We start from the raw sequence: 24450 nt of genomic DNA on the forward strand, positions 1-24450 counted from the left end.
CAGTAAAGAGGCAGCCTGTCTCCAAAAGAACAGTTAGGAGGTGGAGTCAGGAGGCAAGTGAAGTTCTGCATGACTGCTTTGAGACCAACAACTGGGATGTGCTCTGCCAGCCCCATGGGAACGATATAGACAGCATGACGGACTGCATCACTGAATATGTAAATTTCTGTGAAGATTGTCCGCTGTTGTCCTAACAACAAACCCTGGATCACTAGTCAGCTGAAGGATCTGCTGAACAAGAAGGAGTCCTTTAGATGTGGTGATAGGGATGAGTTGAAGAGGATACAGTGGCAACTCAAAGTTAAATTGAGGGAGTGTAAGGATGCCTACAGGAGGAAGCTGGAGGCTAAGCTCCAGTAGGAAAGCGGCCTAGATAGAGCTAATAAGATGAATGTCTTTTTTAATAGAATCTGCACCGGACCCTCTGGCTCTATCACCTCTGTTCTACCCCCAACTTCCACCCCCACTGAGAAAATCAGCCCTGTGACTGTGGCACCTAGCCAGGTGAGAGCACAGTTGGTGGGCACTGCCTTGAACCTTCTTCAGTTCGCTTATCAGCCTCATGTTGGTGTGGATGATACTGTAATCTCACTCTCACCTGGATGGTGGGAAGGGCACTGTGAGGGCCATGTTGTTTGATTTCTCCAGTGCTTTTAACATGTGAAATTTCCCAGTTTGGGATTAATAATCTCTCTATGATTCAGCCCTTTCTGATGAGTGAGAAGTTGCTCAGGATTGGTGTCAGTTCCTCCACTGTCTCCTGGATTACAGATTATTTGCCTGACAGGCCCCAGTTTGTGTGCCTGGGGGGCTCCCTGTCAGATACTGTTGTCAGTAATGTGGGGGCACCACAGGGGAGGTCTTATCTCTGATTTCCGATATAGCTCTGAGTACTGGTACCTCCAGAAGTTCTCTGATGACTCTGCAGCGGTAGGGTGTATTAGAGATGGACAGGAGGTGAAGTATAGGACACGGATCGTGGATTTTGTGGAGTGGTCCCAGGCAAACAACCTACACCTGAACATGAACAAGACCAAGGAGCTGGTCACTGACTTCAGGAGGAAGAGGACACCAGTGGAGCCCATCACCATCCAGGGCCTGGAGGTGGAAGTAGTGTACCGCTACAAGTACCTGAGAGTCTACGTGAACAACAAGCTGGAGTGGAGGGTAATGCTGAGACAGTAATGCTGTGTTCAAGAAGGGCCTTAGTAGACTCTACTTTCTCAGGAGGCTCAGGTCTTTCGATGTGTGCAGTGAGTTGCTGAAGTCTTTCGACCAGTCTGTTGTACCAAGTGCCCGTACTTTGCTGTGGTTTGTTGGGGGAGTAGTACCAGCAGAAAATACATTAGTAGGATCAACAAATTGATCCAGAAGGCTGGACATGCTATTGATTGTCTCAGTGGGGGACAGAAAGACACTGGATAAGCTGCTCTCCATTATGAACAATCCATCCCATCCACTACACCAAACATTAAAGGGACAGCTCATTCTCCAGCAGACTGATTCAGCTCTGGTGCCATAGTGAAAGCATCAGAACTTCTTTTAATCTCCTACTCAATCCAGCTGTATAAAAATCTCATTTTATTGTAACAATTAAGCTACTCTGACTAATTAATCCCTTGTGGATCATTAAAGTCTGTCTAAGTCTAATTCTAAGTATAGACGGCAAAGGATTGTGGCATGTAGAATGACTTCAGAGAATGACTGCAGAACAAGATCTAGAGAGCAAATGCAAGAGCAGAGGACGAAGTGGTGAAAATTGAAAAAGGAAGAGTGCTGTGTCATGCCAACTGAAGCGGTGAGTTGAGACCAGCGCTGGGTGTACCAGCCGGCAAAACAGAGGGATACAGATGAGTGGGAGGTGGGCCAGGTCAGAGTGATTAAAGATTGTAATGGAAATGTGTTGATGGGTGATAGGTGTGACCAGGATTGATAAGATCTGAAATGAGTAAATTAGGGCACCAGAGATCACAAGGGATGCGACAAAACTTGTCGGACCTGAGCTCATCATCGGTTTTCACCTGTTTCACCAGTCACTAGTTTTTCGCCAGTATTGCATGTACAATACATGTACAATATTGGGCTTAAAGTGTTAGGGCACCGTGCCAGATCTCTGGTGTGGCATTTGATCACGATTAAAAAAAGATCAACATTTAGAAAGAAAAACTTGTTGATATTGTCAGGTCGAGCAGTCAATTGAGTGTGCCTACCAGTGGCATGAGAGTAACAATCAGTTCGTTTACATGCTGAGCTTAATCGGGCCATACTCAAAATTTGACTTTCTGACTACAGTCCTTGTCCCAGTTTACATGCAGTGCAAGAAAATCAAATAAATATTCTCCTCTTCCACACTAGGTGGCGATACATGTCTTTTCAGCGGGATAATACCACGTTAATACGGCTCAATTTCCGGTTGACCTATTACATGATAAACAAGAGTCATTCATGTTGCAGACATGAATGACAATGTCTGATGCAGACTTATGTTATAGTCTGATTAAGGCAATAATTCGGTATTTTCACGTGCATGTAAATGCACTGACTGTGTCACTAGCCAATCAAAAGTAGGTTGCGGGTGGGGAAAACTCATACATTAACGTTGTTCTTTTACTGTCAGAAACTTGCCGACTTATAGCCCGAGGGGTTCTGCAAATCAAGGAAATGTGTGTATATGCTATGCAAGTGTATGTTGAGCAGTTGTTGATTTGCATTCTTTTCCGAAGAAATTTGTGCTACGCAAAGGTGCATCATGATGGGCAAGTATAGTTCAAATTACAGGTGTATCAGAAAAACATGCAGACCATGGGTGTCGTAAGGATTTCCTGAAGAATTTGATATGTTATTTGTCTTTCTAGAGTAAATATTGTGGAGACACGTGCGAGTTTTAAAGAGGGGTCCCTTCTGCTTCTCTCAGAAAATCTGGAGAGCAGAGAGAGACTCTCACAGTTTAAATTCTGCAAGTCTCACTGCTTTGACGAGCACATTCTGAGAGACAGAACAAGTTTGTCTACAAATGTGGAAAAAATCATGTGAGTAGGGTGTAAATTGTGACCAGGAGGAGCATGGAAAGAGAAAAGCTTCAGGCAATTTCAGACAACTTTTCCCACTCTGGCAGATGATGTCACCCATTCTAGCATGAACATTCCACGCAATACACACCCATTACAATCTCCAAAAATTATCATGGTCATTGAACAGTGTTTAAAGTGTAAATGAAGTCTGTACGCGAAAGTATGCCTGAGCAGCAGATGTTTGAAAAACTGTCTTTCTCGCTCTTTTTTTTTTTTTTTCGGCCGTTCCCTTTAATTTCAATGCAAAAGTTTTGGCAGTATTTGGCGATGTATATATCAAAGGTTTTTGACATATAAGGGATGGAAAAGGGAGGAAGAGGAAAAATAATAAGAAACACTCAATATAACAATAGTGCCTTGGTGCATTGCCCTGTGGCCCTAATAAGGAGTGTATGGCACATTGTCTTTATGCTGTTGAGGAGTGATGTACAATAAAAATCACTTCAGCTCTGCACTTTCCATCTGTGACCTCAATTCGTATTCCAGAAATAGCTCTCTCGCACCTCACACTGCTCCATGCATGGCTGCATGAGACATGTACAATCTTTACACACATGCAGAGGCATCTAAACAGGGCAGACCTGTGGAGGGTGTAGTCTGACATTTAGACCATTCCTCATTCGACAGGGGGCTCTTATGAAGCTCAACATCAGACAATCACAGTCAGCAGAATGATCTGTGTCCCTGTGGAGAATTGAGAATGGAGTGTGTGTGTCTTCCTGTGAATGTGAAGCCTACCTTCACAGGACTGCTACTTGGTCTCACATCATGGTGTCTATAAAAATAGCCAGGGAGTCTCACCATATCTGCACAACATTACTTTGATAGCAGGAAACAACACTTAAGGGACTGTCATTACAGCCAACAAACTCTTAGAAGCAGCAGGATCTTTAGTTTCTACTTACTAAATTTAACAAGTATAGGAAACAGTAAGTTATGTTATCATTAGTTGATATGGAAATTGAGCTGCGCATTACTTTATTTACCAACTGATCAGTTGGTGTAGTTGCTTCATCATTGCTATAGGCCTGGAAGACTTAGCAGAAGCTAAACCTCGTAATTCATTGACCTGAATAATGATTATTTTCATAACATCAACACATGTTTGTCTTTTTTTCCATGAATCCCAGATAAACTGTCAGCTTAGAGCGTAAAAGCCAGCTGTAAGCCAGCTGCCATAGTGAGAATGACCTAATAAATGAACCAGGAATTAAGTCTGAATTGAGAGAAATATTTCCATCTGACCTGACTGACTGATGGTCACCGTTACTACTTTCTCAAACCACCTGTCCTCTCTGGCTAAGACTTTGACATTGTTATCTTCAAAAGAGTGTCCTTTGTCCTTCAAGTGGAGGTGGACCACTGAGTCATTTCCTGATGATCGGTTCTCCTGTGTTGGGCCATACTTTTAAGGATAGGTTGTTTGGTTTCCCCACTGTACAAGTCTGTACATTCCTCACTGCACTGAACAGCTTACACAACATTACTCTGTTTTTGCCTGGATGTCTTTGGGGTTTTTGTCTAAGTGTGTCCAGGTTTGAAATAAACTTGAATGCGGTGTATTCTGAAATTTTTCCTCAGTTTCTTCAATACACCAGCCACATAGGGGATGGCAATGTTCTTCCTCTTGCTGTACTCTTCTTCCCTGTCCTTTTTGGGATACCCTCTTGAGCCTTTTATAAAGGCCCAGTTGTGATATTCACATGTCTTGAGGGTTTGTTTGATATGATTCCCCTCCTTCTCTTTTCCATCCTGTCTTGTGGGTACAGTCTGTGCTTGGTGCCGGAGGGTTCTGATGACTTGTGTTCCAGGGCGGTGGTGAGAATCAAATAATAAATGTGTGAGTGGGTTTCATAAATACTTCAATGTTGAGGCTTCGATCTTCTTCAACATGCACCAGACAGTCCAAAAAGACCTAACTATCCCCACTGATATCCTCCTGGGTGAACTTGATGTTGCTGTACAGAGCATTGATATGTTGTGTGAAAGATTCCACCTCCTCTGTTTTTATCTTAACCCAGGTGTTGTCCGCATACCTGTACCAGTGGGTGGGGGGTGGAACCTGCAAAGGTGTCCAGGGGTCTGGTTCCTACCTCCTCCATGTAGAGATTGGCCACAATTGGTGACACTGGTGACCCCATCGCCCCTACCCCATCCTCCTTTAAACTGAAAACAAGTGGCGGTCATGTACATGTCGAGTGACGAGGTTGGTTCTTGAGGCCAAGGTGTCATCCTTTAGCAGTCTTTCCCATACTACATATGTTGCTTCTCCGGTGGGAATGCAGGTGAACAGTGAGATTACGTCATAGGATACGAAGGTTACTTCTGGTCCCAGTGTGTTGTTTTTGACTTTGTTCACCATATCTCTAGACTTTTCAATGTGGTGAGAGGTGTTGCCTACCGGAGACAGGATGGCATGACTAATGTCCATTAACAGCTAGATACTCACTAGTTGTTGAGGTGGGACTGATGTCCCTGTCCTTTTCCCTTATGAATGCCGCTCTAACGATTATCAGCCCATTATCAGACATATCAGAGATTCAAGACAAACTTGAATCTCAAGGTGTGAATGGTGTTGAAAGTTCTTTGGGACAGAGGATAAGACTGTATTGTAAATTCATGGTAGATTATATATCAGTCCATTTCCTCCTCCCAGAGAAGGTTTTCCAAATTTAACATAGATCCACTTTCAAACCCTCTACCTTCTCTGGCTATGATTTGGATTTGGCGTCTTCAAAAGAATGTCCTTTGCTTCTGGTGATGCAAGTGGTGGAGTAGCAACGCTTTGCTGGAGCTACGGCACACCCATTTATTTTCCAATATTAAGCATTCATTTTTAACAACCTAACTATGTTAATACGCAGTTTTGACTCTGTGTAATGTCTCTGGAGGACTTTTGGGGCAATTCGACCAGTAAAATGTCTCTGAAACAAGTTAAGAGGACCACCGCCGAGAAGTCACCACCATGTCAAGATGGCAGTGACACAGGCGACACACTAGACCCATCGATTGCTAAAGTCATGGAGATAATGATGCCTAATTTCGCCAGGGCGATGGATAACAAACTGAACCGCATGCTGCACAGTATCAACATTAACATCGCAGCATCGTAGCAAGATTGGTGACCGGTTCGACAAAGCTGAGGGGATGATACTAGTGGTTGAAAACACTGCAGTGGAAACAGAGAAGCAGGTTCGCTAGCTTAACGGAGTCAGTTAAGGAGTTAAGAGAGCATCTTCAGGACCAGGAAAATTGAGGTCGCCAAAGAGTCTGAGGATCCTGGGATTATGTGAGAAGGTGGAGGACAGCAGTGTGGTGAAGTTTATGGAGCAGTGGATTCGCTGGATCCTGGATATTGAGACCAAAGCAGATCGGATAAAACTGGAACGCGCTCACCGTACATACTGCATCGCACCGTGCTATGATCATTGGATTCCACAACTTTTTTTTTTAGGAGGCGGCTGTGGCTCAGTTGGTAGAGAGTGTTGTCCATGACCCGCAACGTTCCCTGGAGTGTGCCATATGCACGAAGTGTCGTTAAGCAAGACCCCCAATTGCTCCCAAAACTGGTGTGTGTATGTGTGTGTTTGTGTGAGCGAGTGGGTGGATATATCTCTGACTGTAAAAGCGCTTTGAATACCTTTGAGTAGGTAGAAAAGCAATATATAAGTATATGACAGGTTTCCTTTGGCTCCAGTAGTTGGATAATCTTAATTCAAAAATCATTACCTTTTAAGGCTGAAAAATGTATCAAAAAAATAAAATAAAATGCTGGAGGACCATACATTACTCTAATGAATATATATTATCCTCCTAACCACCCAACAGAGCTGATAACAAAAGCTGTTACAGAGCTTGCTGAGGTTGAATGTGAACAGGCAATACACTTTAACTGTTTAACTGTCTCTTCGACCCTCGGATGGATAAATCATCTTTAGAGAAACGCCCAGGGTCTTAGCCAGAAAGGCCCAGGGTAGTACTGGAATTATTTGAAGAAATGGGATATTTAGATGTTTGGACAACCAAACATCTAGAAGAAAAGGATTTTACCTTCTACTCCAATATCCATAAAAGTAGCTCAAGAATAGATTAATTCTTTATTCCTAAATCTAATCTGAGTTTGGCAACCTCTTGCTCTATTGGAAATATTACAATCTCAGACCATAGACGTATATTCCTCCAGCTCTTCCTCGAAGGAAGTATTCCTTCCACCAAGATGTGGAAATTTAATTCTTCATTGCTTGGTGACCCTAACTTTATCTCTTATTTTACCTCTAAACTGAAGATATTTTATAAAATCAAAAACACATCTGATGTCTCTCACTCTATTCTTTGTGAAACGAGCAAACTGTAATCCAGAGGCTTAATAATTTCTTATGTGAAAACTAAAAGACAACAAACACTTCAGCGCCAAAGGGAGTTAGAATGTAAGTTGTCGGAGGCTGAGAGGACATATGCTAAAAATCCCTTTGACAGAATCTGTAAATAAACCAAACAAATATCTGGCTCGGTTGGTTAATAAGAAATCTGACTCACATTGTATTGCGGCTATTAAAGACGGTGGAGGTAAAAGATGGACAGATTTAGAAAATATTAACAAAATATTTGAGGCATATTATAATCATTTGTATAAGAGCGATCAGCCTCTGCCGGATCAGAAGTTCTCTGAGTTATTCTTGTCTAATCTAGCCCAACCTGAGTTTCCAGATATCAAGAAAGATACACCAAATGGACCAATAACAGAGCATGAGGTTCAGGTTGCTTTGAACTCTCTTCAAGTAGATAAAGCACCAGGCCCGGATGGGTTTGGTTGTGAACTTTATAAAGAATTTAAATCCTTATTTACACAACCCTTGCTTAATATGTTTCACGACTCATTGAAATATGGATCTCTTCCAAGGTCATTAACAGAGGCCAATATCAGTCTTTTCCTGAAGAAAGGAAAGGCTGACGACGAGTGTGTGTCATAGAGGCGTGTAAGTTTGTTTAATACCAATCTTAAATTGCTGTCTAAAATCCTTGCTCTGTGTCTGGAAAGAGTCTTGCGTTGTATTATTACTAATGATCAAACAGGATTTATTACTGGTAGGAATTCATGTAGTAATATGAGGAGGCTGCTCAATGTTATCCAGTTGTCCCAATTGAAGAAACTTGACTGCATAGTTGTTAGTATGGATGCAGAGAAGGCTTTCGATTGGGTCGAGTGGCCCCATCTCTTTTCTGCTTTGGAGAAACTAAGCATGGGTGAATCATTTCTTAGCTGGGTGAAGCTATTATATGACAACCCATTGTCAGATTAACCAATGACATCAGATCGCCTTATTTCCCATCGGAAATAATGCGATCTGATGGGACGGGGTACTATACAAGAGTGCCCTCTGTCCCCATTACTATTCGCAATTGCAATTGAGCCTTTGGCAGAGGCTATCAGGCGTGCCCTCTCTATTTCAGGTATCTCAGTTGGTGGAAAAACTCATAAAATATCTTTGTACGCTAAAAATGTTCTCCTGTTTCTTACCAAACCAGAAGTCTCAGTACCAGCAGTGCTGGACCTGATTGGTTGCGTCAGTCAATTTTCAAGTTACAAGATTAATTTTTCTAAAAAACAGGGGTTCTTCCTTTGGGTGGTCTCTGCCGCACAGATCCCCCACTCCCTTTATCTTGCCCATTCAGATGGACAACACAGGGCTATACATATCTAGGTATTGCAGTCACTCCATTCCTTCACCAATTATATGCTGCCAATTTTACACCTTTACTTAAACGTATATATGAGGACCTTGAAAGGTGGGCTTCCTTGCCACTATCCATGTTCAAGGCAGGATCTCTACTTAAGACGAATATTTTACCTAAACTTCCATATGTACTTCAGATGCTTCCAATCTTTCTCCTAAAACAGTGATCAAAGAACTGAATGGTCAATTTAGTACATTTATATGGAACAGAAAAAGACCTTGCCTGAGCTTAGCCAGGGATTAGGTTGTAACAACTAGCCTCACAGCTGCGTTACATTGTTGACTGGATCAAAAACGAATTAATGTACATGGCTGGACCTAGAGTCCTCACAGGTTGGCTATCCTCTGTGTAGTCTCTTCTTTTCATCCGATCAAAAAAAGATAAAAACCTATATTGGTGACATGATTATTAATGCAACTATTAAAGCCTGGATAGACATAAGGAAACCGGAAGGTCTTGAGGGACAGCTGTCCTCCCTTTCATCGGTATGGTGTAACATAGATTTTTTGTCCCGGTGCTATAGATAGGGGCTTTGAGCTATGCAGAAGTAAAGGTATCCTTACTATTGGACACTTATATGAAAAGGATGTACTTTTGTCATTCACTCAAGTGTGTAAAAAGTATAGCCTTTCACAAAATGAATTTTAGGTCTTTAAAAATTTCTGTATCTGTAAATAGCCAAAAAGACACAGGGCTCTATTACCAACTCTCCACATTGGAAAAGATAGTTACTATTCGCAAGAACAAAGGCATTCTGGATCATGGATATCAGGTACTCATTAAATATGATAAAGGTTAACCTGCTTTCATGAGTAGAGACTGGACCAATGATCCAAATATGGATGTTGATGAGGTGATTTGGGAACGGATATGGGAATCGGCAAACATCATCTCAGTCTGTAATAGCGCAAGATAAACCCAATTTAGATTTCTTCACCGTTTACAGATCACTCCCCAGTTTAGACATAAACTGAATAACAGTAAATCAGAACAGTGCACAAAGTGTAATGTCAAGGTGGAGAGTGTGCAAAGAAGAATATATTGCCAAAGTGTAAATCCCCCACAATAGCTGGATGGCATAAGGTTATTTTTGATATGTCATCCATGGAATACTTTACATATAGGTCCAGATGTATGACTGATGTTTTCTATAAAGTCTGGTCCCTATTCAATTCAATTTTATTTATATAGCACCAATAACAACACAAATTGTCTCAAGACGCCTCACAAAAACCAGCCTGAAACCTCGAGAGCAAGCCTGGGGGTGATGGTGGCAAGGAAAAACTCCCTTTTAACAGAAAAAAATCCAGCTCATATGAAGGGACCCATCTGCCGAAAGCCAGCCAGGTAGAAACAGAGAAGATAGAGAGAAAAGAAGAGCAGAAGAAACAGGATAAACAAACTTCTGTTCCATTCCTGATTTATATTGGTACAAGACTATCAGCCATTGTGTTGAAGAGCCTGGTGGACCATAAGTGAGAAAATACAGTATGGATCAACACATCAGCACGTTGCATGATTATACTTATACATTATATTCTTGACGTTAATGATGCTGCTGTGGTAGAATGTAAAAACTGGATGCTCTCTTTGGGGAGACTTCCCCACTCTTATTTCTATATATTCTATACTATATATTTATGTATGATATGGCCCCATCCCCTCTTGTTGTTCTGGTTGTTTTTGCCTAGGACAGCACTCTCTGGCATGTGTTTATATATCTCACTACTCATAATGACATGTATGTGAAGGAACAGAAACTCTGAACCTTCCATTCGTGTCTCTCCAGCCTCCTGCTTTATATTTGTATCTCTTTTTTCTCTTGTTTTTGTTATATGAAAACTCAATAAAGACATTGGAAAAAAAAAAAAAAAATCAAAAAAGAATGTCCTTTGTCCTGCAGGTGTAGGTGGACTGCTGAATCATTGGTATGTTTCCCCAAAATACAAGTCTGTACATTCATTTCACAGGTTGCACAGGTGGTAAAACAATTGAGTATATTTTTCATCTCATCTTCTACTACTGCTGCTTATCCTCACTGGGGTCACAGGGATTGCAGGAGACTATCCCAGCTGTCATCGGGCAAGAGGCCGTCATCCATCACAGGGCTAACAGAGACAAACAACCATTCACACTCACACCTAAGGTCAATTTAGAATCACCAATTAGCCTAACAGGCATGTCTTTGGAGATGGAAGGAAACATGAGTACCCAGAGAAAGCGCACACAGACACAGGGAGAACATGCAAACACCATCTAGAAAGGCCCGGCTCAAACCCGGGCCTTCTCGCTGAGAGGCATCAATGCTAACCACGGAGCCACTGTGCAGTGCGAGTATATTTTTCATCTTAGGCTTTTCATCCTTCGTTCATCCTCTTTCAACACTTTAAGCAGAGTATGACAAACATCACCTCTGCTGGATTCAAATCTAGGAATTCCTACATAGCTTCTGTGATTGCAAACAGGACTAATGGAATATCTTCATCCCAATTTTTCTGTGTTTTCATGCAAGATTTACGCAACCTAGACTTTAACATCTGATGCCAATAGTCCAACGCACCCGGTGATTCAGTACAGTAAGCACTGGACCTGCTTGAACAACTTAGCTTGAAAATTTGTTCCCTGATCTGTCTGGATAATAAGTGGTAACCCAAATGTTGACAAGCATTTGGTTAATGCCTTTACAACTGACCTGGAGGTGTTCTTTCGCAGTGGAATGGCTTCCCAATATTGACTGGCAGCAGACAGAAGGGTAAGTAAAAACTGATTACCGCTCTTTGTACATATTTGTAATAGCAATACACGCGAAATTCAACTAAAAGCAATGCAGACGGCAGGTTAATCCAAAATGCAAAAAACAGCAACAAAAACCTTGAAAACGGGAACATGGAGACTAAAACAATGCGACAAGGAACTAGAGGAAAGGCAGGGCTATATATACACACAGGGCCAGAGGGGGGATGAGACACAGGTGAAACTAATGAGGGCAATCATACAAACCAATCATGGATCATGGAAAAACACAAACAAAATCAGAATTATGACACTTAAAAGGCATTCCTATGGCAGGAATGGGGTGGAGTTGAGCAGGAGGGACAGGCTGATTAGGTCAACTGCCTGGCACATGTGGCAGCTACAACAGTAGTTCACAGCATCCATTTTAAATCCTGGCTAAAAGAAGCGCTTAAGGATCAACTGGTGCCCAGACAACAGACTTTCATGAGCTAGACTTAGAATATTGATGTGAGAAACTGAAAAAACTACAATTGGATAACAGTGCTCCAATCAGAGGTATCTGACGTGACTGATTGCCAGCACATCCTTACCAATGAAAAATGGAATGGGTACATCACCAGCTTTATCAGCGCTTAACAAACTTGCATAACACTTCTGTAATGGTGAGTCTGCTGTTTGAGCAGCACACAACTTTTCACAACCAACTGGGAAAGAGAGATTCTTAGAAGATCGGGCAGCCAAACTTGTGGTGTGTTTAGGCTCTTCGTGCTCTTTTGTGGGCTTGTGAACGAGTGACCACACACACAGGGAACAGGTGAGATTGCTCGTCAAACTCTATAGTCGGAGAAAAACACCATTCCCCTTCAGAAATGGAATACGTATAATAGACAATACAGGGCAGACAGCAACAGGAAACAGGCTGGAAACAACTTGTAAGTTAAGATATACTGAATGGTCTAAGAACATAGTCCATATCAACACCTTGTAAAATGGTATTATACCCAGAAGAAGACTGTCCAGAGAATGGCAAACAGTCAGATGCACCCCAGTGAGTGCCACAAAACCATCCAAAATGAAAGGCATGAAACATGGGTCTGGTTTATCAACACTGATATTAGCATTTAATTTATCTCAGTGATAAAGCAAATACATAATGTAGCTTTAAGAATGTGGAAAGAGCTGAAGAAAGAGAACAATAAAGAAAGAAAGTAACAAATTATGCTAGTATCTAAGGATTGTTGCTGACTTTTCCACGGTTTATTTTATTTTATTTTTTTTTGAATAATGCGCCGAAAGAGTGGCTGCATGTTGCTAGTAGCTCTGCGAAGAATAACTTGTTTACGTTATTCTTAGCGTGTTAATGGTTGTTTTTGTTTTGTCTGACTTGTTGTTTTTTCTGTGCCTTGAACCAATCAAATGGTTTTTGGTAATTTTTGTCTTTTGTGCTATATTTATTTAGTTTTTTCTGACTTTTAGTTTTTTGGCTGTGGAGTTGGTCGTTGGCTGTGGAGTTCTGCCGTTGTGTCTGTTGGTGTGTTCCTGCTATTGGCTGCTAGCGCTGTCCATGTCCCCTAAGCTGCCCAGAGTGAGGCCTGAGCTGCCCGGAGTGAGGACTGAGACTCCCACTAAATTTCAAAAGAAGTGCTTTGGATGCCAGGCTGGAGTTGGCGGTGGAGGAGCAGAGAAAGAGTTTCGGGTCAGCGGTGCCATCTGTACTCACGGGGAACATGAGGTTTCGGCAGTGGGATCGATGGACTGTGTGTGCTTGATGGGACCCGGAGGGAGTCTGGTTCATAGGACCACAGTACGTCTGTGCACAGCTTCAGACTGGGCAGATATACTCCTTTTGAATTTACATCCGTCTCTCAGCCAATAAGTAAAAACCATTGACGAGAAACACCATGATGACACGATCCACATTGCTGTTGCTATGCAACTGACCAAACATCCACATCACCTTGGACACCATTTTGCCAACTACTTTTGTATATTTTCATAATGCTAATTCTGTAAAATTTTTTGATACACTGCTTATTTTTTATGTTACTTTTATTCAGTCTCATTTTATTTATCTTTCTTGAGGTTTTTATAAGTGTTTTACTATTATGTGCAACAAAGCTACAGTGACAAAGTAATTTCCCTCGTGGATAATTAAAGTCTGTCTAAGTCTGTAGAATGGAGGTTAAATGGATTGTGATGACTGCTTTCTCCAAACAACATGATATATATGGATTACTGATTGTGATACTGCTTTCACAAAAATCACGGCATTTTCAGACCCGGGTCAACTCGAGTTTGGTGCACTTTTACATCGCCAAAAGTCCCGGGTTGGACCTCCTGCTGTGAGAGCTGTATGCCTGTTTTTTCCTTCCTCATACCTCATCGCGTACATTGCAGATAACACTGTAGTTTGTTGATGACCGGAAGAATGGACCGGTCAAATCCCGCTCTTTCAAAAGTTGCTAACATTTGAATAAATCACTGTCCTGCCCTGAGCCCGATATCTGCCACCAAATCCCATCTTTTACACGGATGCAGAGCACTGCCATGATCGTTACAAAAGTGTGGGACATCGCTATACAAGTTGTATATAAACACAGTCGCCATTTACCTACATGCTTCCATTAACAATTGTGTCAACAAATTTGATTTGTTTGATTGAAAAAAAGAAAAAAACAATCTCTGCCCTACAGAGATTAAAAGCTTCTACAATGATATAGTCTGTCAGGCCATCAAGTCAGAATGTAACAGGCAGATATATCAGCATCAAAGTGAAAAACACAGGTTGACGTGACATTCCTGTTCACCTTGAAGCCGCGTCATGCCGAGCCGAACCGATAAAATCCCAGGTTGATTGCCTTTCAGTGTGAAAGAGACTTATAAGATCAGAGGTGAACTTTTCATTCATTTAGGAAGTTCTCCTCACTGTCTACTATTGCCTTCAGGTAGTATCTTGTACAGAGTTTGGCAAACCAAACAAACATTCCCGCCATCTCTGTCTCTCTCTGGCACACATAGGCTGTACATACAGAGTCTCTCTTGTGCTCAATCCCTGGGAGGGGTCTGAAGCCTTAACAAGAAAGATTTAATTAATTTTCAAAGTAAACTGGTGAGCACAGAAGGGACTATTATCTTTGTGCTGAATGGAAGCAGTGTGTTCCCATGGAGAGAGTCTTTCCAGCAGCACTCAGTCAAACATTATGTCTTTGATGTACAAAATGAGGAGGAGAGAAAAAGACAGTGGGGATGTACAAATTTCCTACTGCTCCCCTGTGTCTAAACAGGTAAATTTATTTATATATAGTGCCTGTAACACTACAAATTGTCTCAAGACGCTTTACAAAACCCAGCCTGAAACCTCCAGAACAACCCTGAAGGTGACAGTAGCAAGGAAAAACTCCCTTTTAACAAGACGAAACCTTAAGCATAACCCAGCTCATATGGAGGGACCCATCTGCCGAAGGCCAGCTGGGCAGAAACAGAGAAGATAGAGAGAAAAGAAGAGCAGGAGAAACACGATACACAAATTTCTGTCATAGATACACCAGACTAAAGCAAACACATGGAATTTAATAACACAAGATATAGCTGATGATGTTATGTGACAGTTTGAGAGCATAAGAGGAATCATGGACATGTTGGACAATTGTTCATGCAGGTAGAAGCTGACAACTGCAGGAGGCCATGAAGACTGTAGTTTGGATCTCCACAGGTCAGAAACAGACCACTCCAGGCCATGGTCAGTATTTTTCGTAGACACTATTATCAAATGTCGGGGTGGTGGGGAATTATCACAGGAACCATTAAAAGGTGCAACTACAAATGCCAGGTGTCTGATAAGATGACCACTGGATCGACATGGGACATTACTGCCATAAATCCTACAACATGCTAGCATGCAATCAATCGCATGCCATCCTTCAAGTTACCTAGAAAGACATGCCAAGGACTATCTACTGGAAACGAGATCTAACTGTGGCATCTGTGGGTAGATGGGGAATGTGGGTTGTCTACCCTGTTTCCCATCTGTCACACATGAAAATATTTTTTGTCTTTGTCAGAATGTCTAGGAACGAATAGCTGTCAGGCCGAATAGCTCTCAAATGTATCAAGTTTCATATGCAAGGCTAATTACACATTTGTTCTTAGCTTGTTCAGCTAAGAACAATAACATTAAAGGAGCAGCTCTACTCAGTTCAGTGGAGAGAAGGGACAAAGCGGTAAGAGTCATTATTACAGAGAATTTATTAGTGATTTGATTTTACATCTCTTTATTTTATTCTCATTGCGGTTGCTTTGTCCAGGAACAGCCAAGATCTGTATCGTGTGTGTGTCTTTCACCCAACTCTAAAAGCCTAGGTAGTTTGGAAGGTCCTATTCGTATTTTTAATCTGACATCAGCTAGTTAGAGGTAAAAGACAGAAGGAGAGGTAGTGCGAACTACAGACAACTACACACCACACACTTCACACTGATAGAAACACCAAAGAAAAACACACTTCCTGATCAAAGGAAAATTCAGTTCTTTTGTAAGTATGATAAGCTCAACAGAGTGGGAAAGCTGACTGGTGTAAATATGTCCACATCAGTATACATATGTCCCTTAAATATTGACACAAACTTCACAAATATATTGTATTTTTTTTTTTTTTTAATAAGATTATATTTTGTGTAACTGTTAGCTATTGTTATATAAATGTATCACAGTGCATGCCTGGAAAAAACAAACATCCTGAAATCAAGTCTGTGAATGCAGAGACCAGCGCTGCCATTAACTTTTGCCCACAGTCTATGTAAGCCTGAAAAAAAAAAATGTAGTATGAGTATTACTTGGTCAATAGTTTATCATCCAACACACTCAAAATGCTGTATATGTTGACAGTATTGGAAAATCTTGCATTGAATACAAATTTTAAATACTTTTTGTGTTAATATTTGTGTTTATTACACACTATCCCACATACACACAGAGTTGTATAGGAATGCTGTCCATGTAAGTCTACAAAAACAAATATAAATGAGAGATTCCGGTGTAGCTACATACAATACAGAAAATAAAATGTCTCTCACTTTATTTAACGTCCAAATTGAAATGGAAAAAAAAAAAAAAAAAAAGAAAAAAAAAAAAAAACACTACACAAAATTATACATTGTTAATTACTTTTAATTATTCGACCCTTAAGAGATGCCAGTTCAAGAAAAATGTAAGACAAGCATTTAGTTTAGGAATTATTCTTTCCACAGTGAAGAATATAGGTGACAAATATCTAATACTATTTTGATTGAACAACCAAAATGAATAATTATTTGCTTGATTTGTAGTCATTATCACACATCGACATCACACTGAAGACATGACTGTGATATCCACAAAGGACAGAAGACTGTCTTTGCCATTCCATGTTACTGCTTGCTGACTCCTACGCTTTGGAAATGGTTATTTTGAAGGTTTGATTGGAGTGACAGGGGGTGGTAGTGTTCAAGATATAAAACAAAATATAAAGGGAAAAAATATACGCTGTATCTTTTTAAAATTATTATTAAAAATACTAAGATGAAAAAAAAGTTCAGTTTTATTTTCTCCGATATTCATCTTTGAAAAAGTAAACAGATCTTGATGGCCTCAATGTGTGGGCTGAAAGCTGAAGTTATATCATTATCTTTGCGTGTGTGAATGAGTGATTAAGCAAAGGCTTTTTATTGTAATCTGTTGGTCTCATCTGTAATCATCTACTGAGGTTAAAGGTCATCGAGAATGATGACTGATCAGGGTTTGAGAGAGCCTCAGCTGTGGAGAAGTGCTGATCTGGTTCAGAAGTTGATTTGGCTTTTGTTTCCAATTTCTTTAGAAACACATGCTGTATCTAAGTCAAGACGTTGACACTCATCACAGTTTAAAGCTGACCTTTTAATCACAGTATGGGTGTAATATAATGAAGAGGAAATGGGGATGATCATATTCTATGAGAGCTAGTGGATGAGGCATACAATCTTATACCACATGCACACACATAAAAACACAAGCAGTTTAAGTCTAACCCTTACTTATGTTATTTCTGGATTTACTGTTTTTTTTTTTTGTTTGTTTTGTTTTTTACTGTAGCAATCTATCTATCTTTCTTATATTTGTTTCCTTATTTGATGTTTTTTGTATAGCCAGGAGGAACACTTGCTCTCTGACAGTCAAGCTGTGATAGACTGTCACCCTATGGCACACCAGTCAAACTCAAGGCCAGTTATATTGTATTATATCTGACTCACATATATTTTGCGGGAGAGGGGAGGGGTAATTTCAACAGGGAGCAATAGCCTTGTATTCTTTGTAATAATGTTCATCTGTGTGAGCATGTAAGTGTGTGTGCAAGAGGATGACAGTGAGTTTAGAGGCATTTTCTGTTTTGGAAGTTTTGGAAGCTGCCAATAGAAATTATGTAATATGTATAGACTATGTTAGACACAATCACACATTCAAAGTCTGTCTTGTAGCTTGAGCTCTCTGCTTGTGTATTAAAATTGCATTATAATACTTTTGTAGCTTTATTTTACTGAGCTAATCCACAGCTTCAGATTTAATATGTCTGCATATGTCTCCATGTATTGCCCCTGCCCACTACTGACTGACAGAAGCTGATAAACCTTCAAAATGGTGCAAAACCTTCAAAATTGAATCCAGAAATGCACAAAAATCTGATACCTGAGCGTTGTTCAGTTATTGGACTTTGTGCGAGTCGCAGTCTATCCATAACTAACGCCATATTGGTTAAGCGGTGCATGGCCAGGGCAGTTGTTGAGGGAGTTTGGCGAGGTTATGAAAGAAGACAGATCGGCTCTGAAAAGATTCTCTCAAACCATCTGGCGCCTCAGAGGTGGCAGGCGACAACTTACCCACAGTGTTTTTGGTGGGGACAGGGAGCTGCTGACATCAATGAAGGGTCAACTAACTCTATTTTCCAACGGTGGAAGTAATATTTTGAGGAGTTCCTCAATCCCAGCAACATGTATTCCATAGAGGAAACAGAGCCGGAGGGCCCATGGTTGGACCATCCAATCACTGGGGCAGAAGTTGCCGAAGTAGTGAAACAACTCCTCGGTGAAGCAGCACCAGGAACGGATGAGATCCACCCTGGGTATCTTAAGACTGTCCTGGCTGACACGCTTCTGCATTGCATGGACATCAGGGGAAGCTCTTTACCCTCGCTAGGGTGCTGGAGGGGAAATGGGAGTTTGCCCAAACAGTCCACATGTCTTTTGTAGACTTAGAGAAGGCTTACGACCGTGTCCCCAGAGGCATCCTGTGGGGGATGCTTCAGGAGTATGAGGTGTATGGTCCCTGTGACAAAGGAGAGCAAGTTTGGTCCGTGAGGGTTGGACTCTGCCAGGGCTGCTCTTCGTCACAGGTTCTATTCATAACTTTTATGGACAGAATTTGTAGGCACTGGGTGGTGCTTTTTGTGGATGATGTGGTCTTCTTAGCTTCATTGAACTAAGACCTCCAGCTGACATCAGCTCCTGCAAGTCTGAGGCCATGGTCCTCAGCCTGAAAAAGGTTGGTTGCTGGTCAGGGAGGATGTCCCGCCTCAAGTGGAGGAGGAGTATCTTGGGATCTTGTGGGAAATCAACAGACGGATCAGAGCAGCGTCTCCAGTGATGCGGGAACTTAACCGGACTGTCAAGCTAAGCCAAAATGCAAAGCTCTCAATTTACTGGTCGATCTATGTTCCAACCCTCACTGATGGTCATGAACTTTGGGTAATGACCAAAAGACCAAAATTGCGGATACAAGTGGCTTAAATGAGTTTCCTTCGCAGGGTGGCCAGGCTCAACCCTAGAGATAGGGTTAGGAGCCCGGACACACAGGAGGAGCTCAGAGTAGAGCCGCTGCTCCTACACATCGAGAGGAGTCAGTTGAGGTGATTCAGGGATCTAGTAAGGACGCCTCCTGGACGCCTCCCACCTCAACGGCCCAGGACACAATGGAGGGATTATGACCCAGGCGTGGTAAATGGTAAATGGTCTTGCTTTTATATAACGCTTTTCTACCTACTCGAAGGTACTCAAAGCGCCTTTACAGTCACAGACACATGCACCCATTTGCTTACACAAGCACACGCACATTCATACCCCAGTGCCAGTCCGACATTACAATTAAATTTCTAATATGGGACACACTGCAAGATAAAAAGTAACTTGTAAGTGATGTAGTGGGGGCTCTGTACACCCCAGCAGCACACACTGAGTTTCTTCAGCTGTTATCCATGGCCTGAAATCAGGTCCTTTCAACAAGGTCTTTTTAGTGAATTGACAAGTTTTACAAATTGGTCTACTTTGCAGTATTGTGTCTGGTGAGCATCTGATAGTTGACACAAAAATATACTGTCATAGCTTCAAATAAATGTAAATAGCATATTTTTCTATATGGCCTCGAGGTGATGAGGTCTTATAAATAATAATCTAAATAGATTTACAAAGAAGTTCTAAAAGGACATTTCTTTTTCTGTCTGAGGTTATATAGGCAACAATTGGTTTTATCAAAGCCAAACAAACTTGAGCACCAACAGAAAATTACCTCATGCATTCTGAAATAAACTTCGAAATCTTTATTTATTCCTTCAGCTGACTCCATCTGCTCATTGTTCCATTGATTCCACCCGATTACTCTCATCTCACACCCTCTCTCTTTCTGTCTCTCTGTTTGCTTCACTTAAATCAGCATTCAATTTGCCAGAAGGAGGAGTGATGCAGACTGGCAGGACTTTTATCTGAAAAGCGGTTATAAATAATCAGCTGAAAGGATAAGAGAGAAAAAACAAAAGGGATAGCGTGGGAGTTAATGGTCTAAAATAGACCAGTCTGGGCTGTACAAGTATTTGGTTATCAGAGTTTCTTTTCTTTTACCAAAAGAAAAAAAAAAGCAAGGCAGATCAGAATGACTTTTTTTGGGGATTACGTGAATTGTTCAAAAAAGGGTTGAGGCATCAAAAAAGACGTACGTCAAGGTCCCCTAGTTAATCCCTCCTCAGGGCCAAATATAGGGAAGCATGCTAAAACATTCTGCTTTTTTTTTTTTTCACCACCTCCTCCCTTACTGCCCAGTAACAATCACGCCCATCATGATGAAGTGCTTTGAGAGGCTGGTAAAGAACCACATTGTCCCCAGACTCCCTTCAACATTTGATCCGTACCAGTTTGCTTATCACCCCAACTGCTCCATTGAAGATGCCATTGCCTCTGCACTCCGTCGGAGCCTAGAGCATCTGGAGGGGAAAACACACACGTGCGCATTGTGTTCCCAGACTTCAGCTCCCCATTCAGTACACAGACCCCTCCCACACCCACCATGGACTGTTCTCACTGCTGGCTTCTGGAAGGAGGTTCTACAGTCTATGGATCAAAACAGCCAGATTCAAAAACAGTTTCTTCTTCTTCATGCCATAAGACTCCTGAACTTATCATAATATTTCCATCCTACTCCTCCCTGTAAATAGTACTGTGCAATATATTTATCCTCATCCTATATCATCTTTGTTATACAAAGTTTTCAATTTCAGATCAGTATTCCTGCTGTGCTCTGTCCTTGGTGATGGAGACCGTTCTGCTGTGGACTCTACGCTGGTAGATACTCTGCAGAGAGGGCAGTAGAGTCCTGGTGATCTTCTCAATAGTCTTCACCATGCCACTCTCTGCGGGCATTTGCAGTCCAACAAAGTATAGTGTTGCCTACCACACGTGGTGCAGCTGGTCAAGATGCAGCTATAGAAGTCGCTGGGGATCTTAAGCAGCATGTTGAACTTCCTAATACCCTCAGCTCCTCCATCCTTTAAAATTTCTTTCCTTCATCACCCTGGTCTCTGTTCATCCATCCTTCCTCATCTTTCTTCTCTCCTTTTTCATATGCTGATGCTGTGATTTTAAATGTTACTGAAGGGCAATAATGGCCATGTTCCAGTACAGATTTTTCAGGCTTAAAGGGAAAAGGGAATGGGGGAAAAAATCAAGGGTAAAGGCCAGAGGATATAGCTTGTGTGATTGTGTGCCCGACAGGACTTACTGGTGATTATATTGAGGCTACACAAGAGAGCAGGGTTCAAATGTGCATGTGTGTTGAAGAAACTCTTCATCCATCATTTTACTATTTCTGACACAACTACTACACAAACACACACACAGAAATCAGTATGCATAGACAAACATGGCCCTGACTCCTTCATCTATTTTATCTTCATCTTTGAGGACAGATAATCCACATAGGTCCTTCAACAAATACATGTGTCCAATTCCTAGTGCCCACAATGCCTGCACTGTATGCTGTAGTGATTTTTAAAGGCCTTGCTTGTCAGTCGCCATATCTGTAAGCTGAAGAACACGCTCACCTTAGCCGTCTCTCCTTGCATTCTGTGCTCCACTAAACTGGACAGTAACCACTTCTGTATCAACTACAAAGTCACATATCCCAATTGCTCAGTGCAAATTACTGTAAACTGTAAATCCTATAACCATGGGCAGTTTTGCCACGTTACGAACATCCTCACAATAAGTTATGCCTAATTTAAGATGATTTAATTAATCTATCAAAGCATGACTACAATTTGACTATACTGCTATTGTGTGGAAATAAGAGAGATGTTCTTGAAAGGTTGTAATCTTAAAACAGCAGGTCTATCACATTAATTTTCATATATGTATCTACCACCTCCTCGTCTTGTGGTTTAATCACTGACCAACCCATCAGAACAAGCCAACAAGCAAAAAACATACCATAGTTGATGGGCCTACAGTGCCAGTGAGTTAGTGCCACTCCAAGCACAGTAATTTCACAGTTATTTATTTAATGCATAAGCCGTTTAAGTACAAATCAATTTGTTAAATGCTGCATAACAAGGAGGGGCATTGGAGGTTCATAAGAAGGGTTATGGATTTGCAACAAGTCTATCATAACTGATACCATAATTTCCCTAAACCAGAGTAGTGACTATGTAAACAAGGTTTTTATGCAACTGAATGCAACATAACTCTTTGTAGCTGTACCTAGAGATGTAAATACTGATACTGTGTGCCTCTGCACTGATGGCTCATGAAGTGAATATTACTACTACTACTTGGCATGATTCCAAGGGATCTCCTGCCAAAAAAGGATTGTCTTAACATCAGCAATATCTCATTTCCTTTCTTGACATCATAGTGTTTCCTCTACATTCATTTAGGAGTGGCGGGCCGCCAGTGGGGGTATTACACATTAATTACTCGTGAGAATGTGGCCTTGAAAGTGGCATCACGTCAAGCACCCAGGTACCAGGTCAAAAAGGAGAAGTGTGATCTTGGAAAAAAGAAAAGGGCAGCGACTTACAGAAGAAAAGGCAGACTTATTAGCTTAAAGTAACTCATAATAGATGTTACAAGTTAAATAGCTAGACAATCGCAAAATATTGATGGCCAGCTAATGTTACGTAACATGTCACATATGGGTGTTTTTTTTCGTCCTACCCTCCACTGTTGTTGCGGAGGACAGCCAGGGCATCAGGGAAGCCATCCAGGTTGTAGTCCCCGAGGTGCAAGACCAAGGGTTGGCTTGGTTTGCCTGGCACAAAGCTCCAAACTGTATCCCTCTGCCGGAAATCTGACAGGATTGGTATCCACTGCAAAGACAAGCCACCCAAAGTTAGACATTGATCAAAAACACTTGATACATTAGGATGAACAAACAAACAAACAAAACATGCAATTTCACTCATCAAAAACAATTTTCATACTGGTTCCATTGCAGTTACCTTGCTCACAATGAAGCATTGAGAGCTTGAATCTAGAAGCAGTATAGGTAGGGTATGTATACCATACCTATTTAATTTTGAACGACGATAAGCTAAAAAGACCATTTTAAAGCCAATAACAACTGATTATGATGATTATTTATTTGGTATACCTGTTCAATTGCCTGTTAACACAAATAGCTAATAAGCCAATCACATGGCTGCAATTCATTGGATTTAGGCAAGTAGAGGTGATCAAGACAACTTGCTGAAGATCAAACCGAGCATCAGAAAAGGGGATTTAAGTGACTTTGAATATGATATGGTTGTTGGTGCCAGGCGGGCTGGTCTGAGTACTTCAGAGACTGCTGATCTACTTGGATTTTCATGCACAACCATCTCTAGGGTTTACAGAGAATGGTCCTAAATATCCAGTGAGCAGCAGTTGTGTGGATGAAAATGTCTTGTTGATGTGAGAGGTCAGAGGAGAATGGGCAGACTGGTTGGAGATGACAGAAAGGCAACAGTAACTCAAATAACCACTTGTTACAACCAAAGAATGCAGAATACTCTTTCTGAATGTTGAACCTTGAAGAAGATGGGCTACAGCAGTAGAAGACCACACCAGGTGCCACTCCTGTCAGCTAAGAACAGGAAACTGAGACTACAGTTCACACAGGCGCACCAAAATTGGACAAGAGAAGACTGGAAAAACGTTGGTCTGGTGAGTCTTGATTTCAGCTGCGACATTCGGATGGCAGGGTCAGAATTTGGCATAAACAACACACTCAAAAAAAGCAAACTGGGTGTCTGTTACCTTAACCTAAGTCTAACCTAAGTGTAGTGTATATTATATAAAATCATGTTTTGTGGTTGAACAGTTCTAAATCATGTAGTTTTAGCATAGAATACAACAATTTAAAATTTACTTAACTAATTTATGTTAACACAACCTAATTCTAATGGGTTAAGATTGCAAATCACTTCTGCTTACAATTCCAGAGCAGTAGGTGGCAGTAATGAGCAAATTCCTGATCAGTACTGCCCCTCTTTATATCAGTTGAAGGTGTAAAATTACCATTCTTGACAGTTTAGCTGAGGAAGTTGTTCAGTACAAAGTGTACCACTCAGACAGTGAGTTTGAAGAGGTTGCCGAAGCCGTT

The 24450-nt window shown here is 41.3% G+C and overlaps 1 protein-coding gene across 2 annotated transcripts in view; it reads right to left on the reverse strand.

Annotated features, from left to right (window-relative positions):
* Positions 1 to 24450, reverse strand: part of itfg1 (integrin alpha FG-GAP repeat containing 1) — a 176947-nt gene that overhangs the window by 74434 nt on the left and 78063 nt on the right. For both annotated transcript variants that reach the window (XM_047580096.1, XM_047580095.1), the window contains exon 10: positions 23025 to 23176. In XM_047580096.1, coding sequence (XP_047436052.1) covers positions 23025 to 23176 — 152 coding nt within the window. The remainder of the gene's footprint in view (positions 1 to 23024; positions 23177 to 24450) is intronic.

The sequence above is a fragment of the Mugil cephalus genome, chromosome 3 (genome assembly GCF_022458985.1).
Source record: "Mugil cephalus isolate CIBA_MC_2020 chromosome 3, CIBA_Mcephalus_1.1, whole genome shotgun sequence".
In the NCBI taxonomy this organism is placed as follows: domain Eukaryota; kingdom Metazoa; phylum Chordata; class Actinopteri; order Mugiliformes; family Mugilidae; genus Mugil; species Mugil cephalus.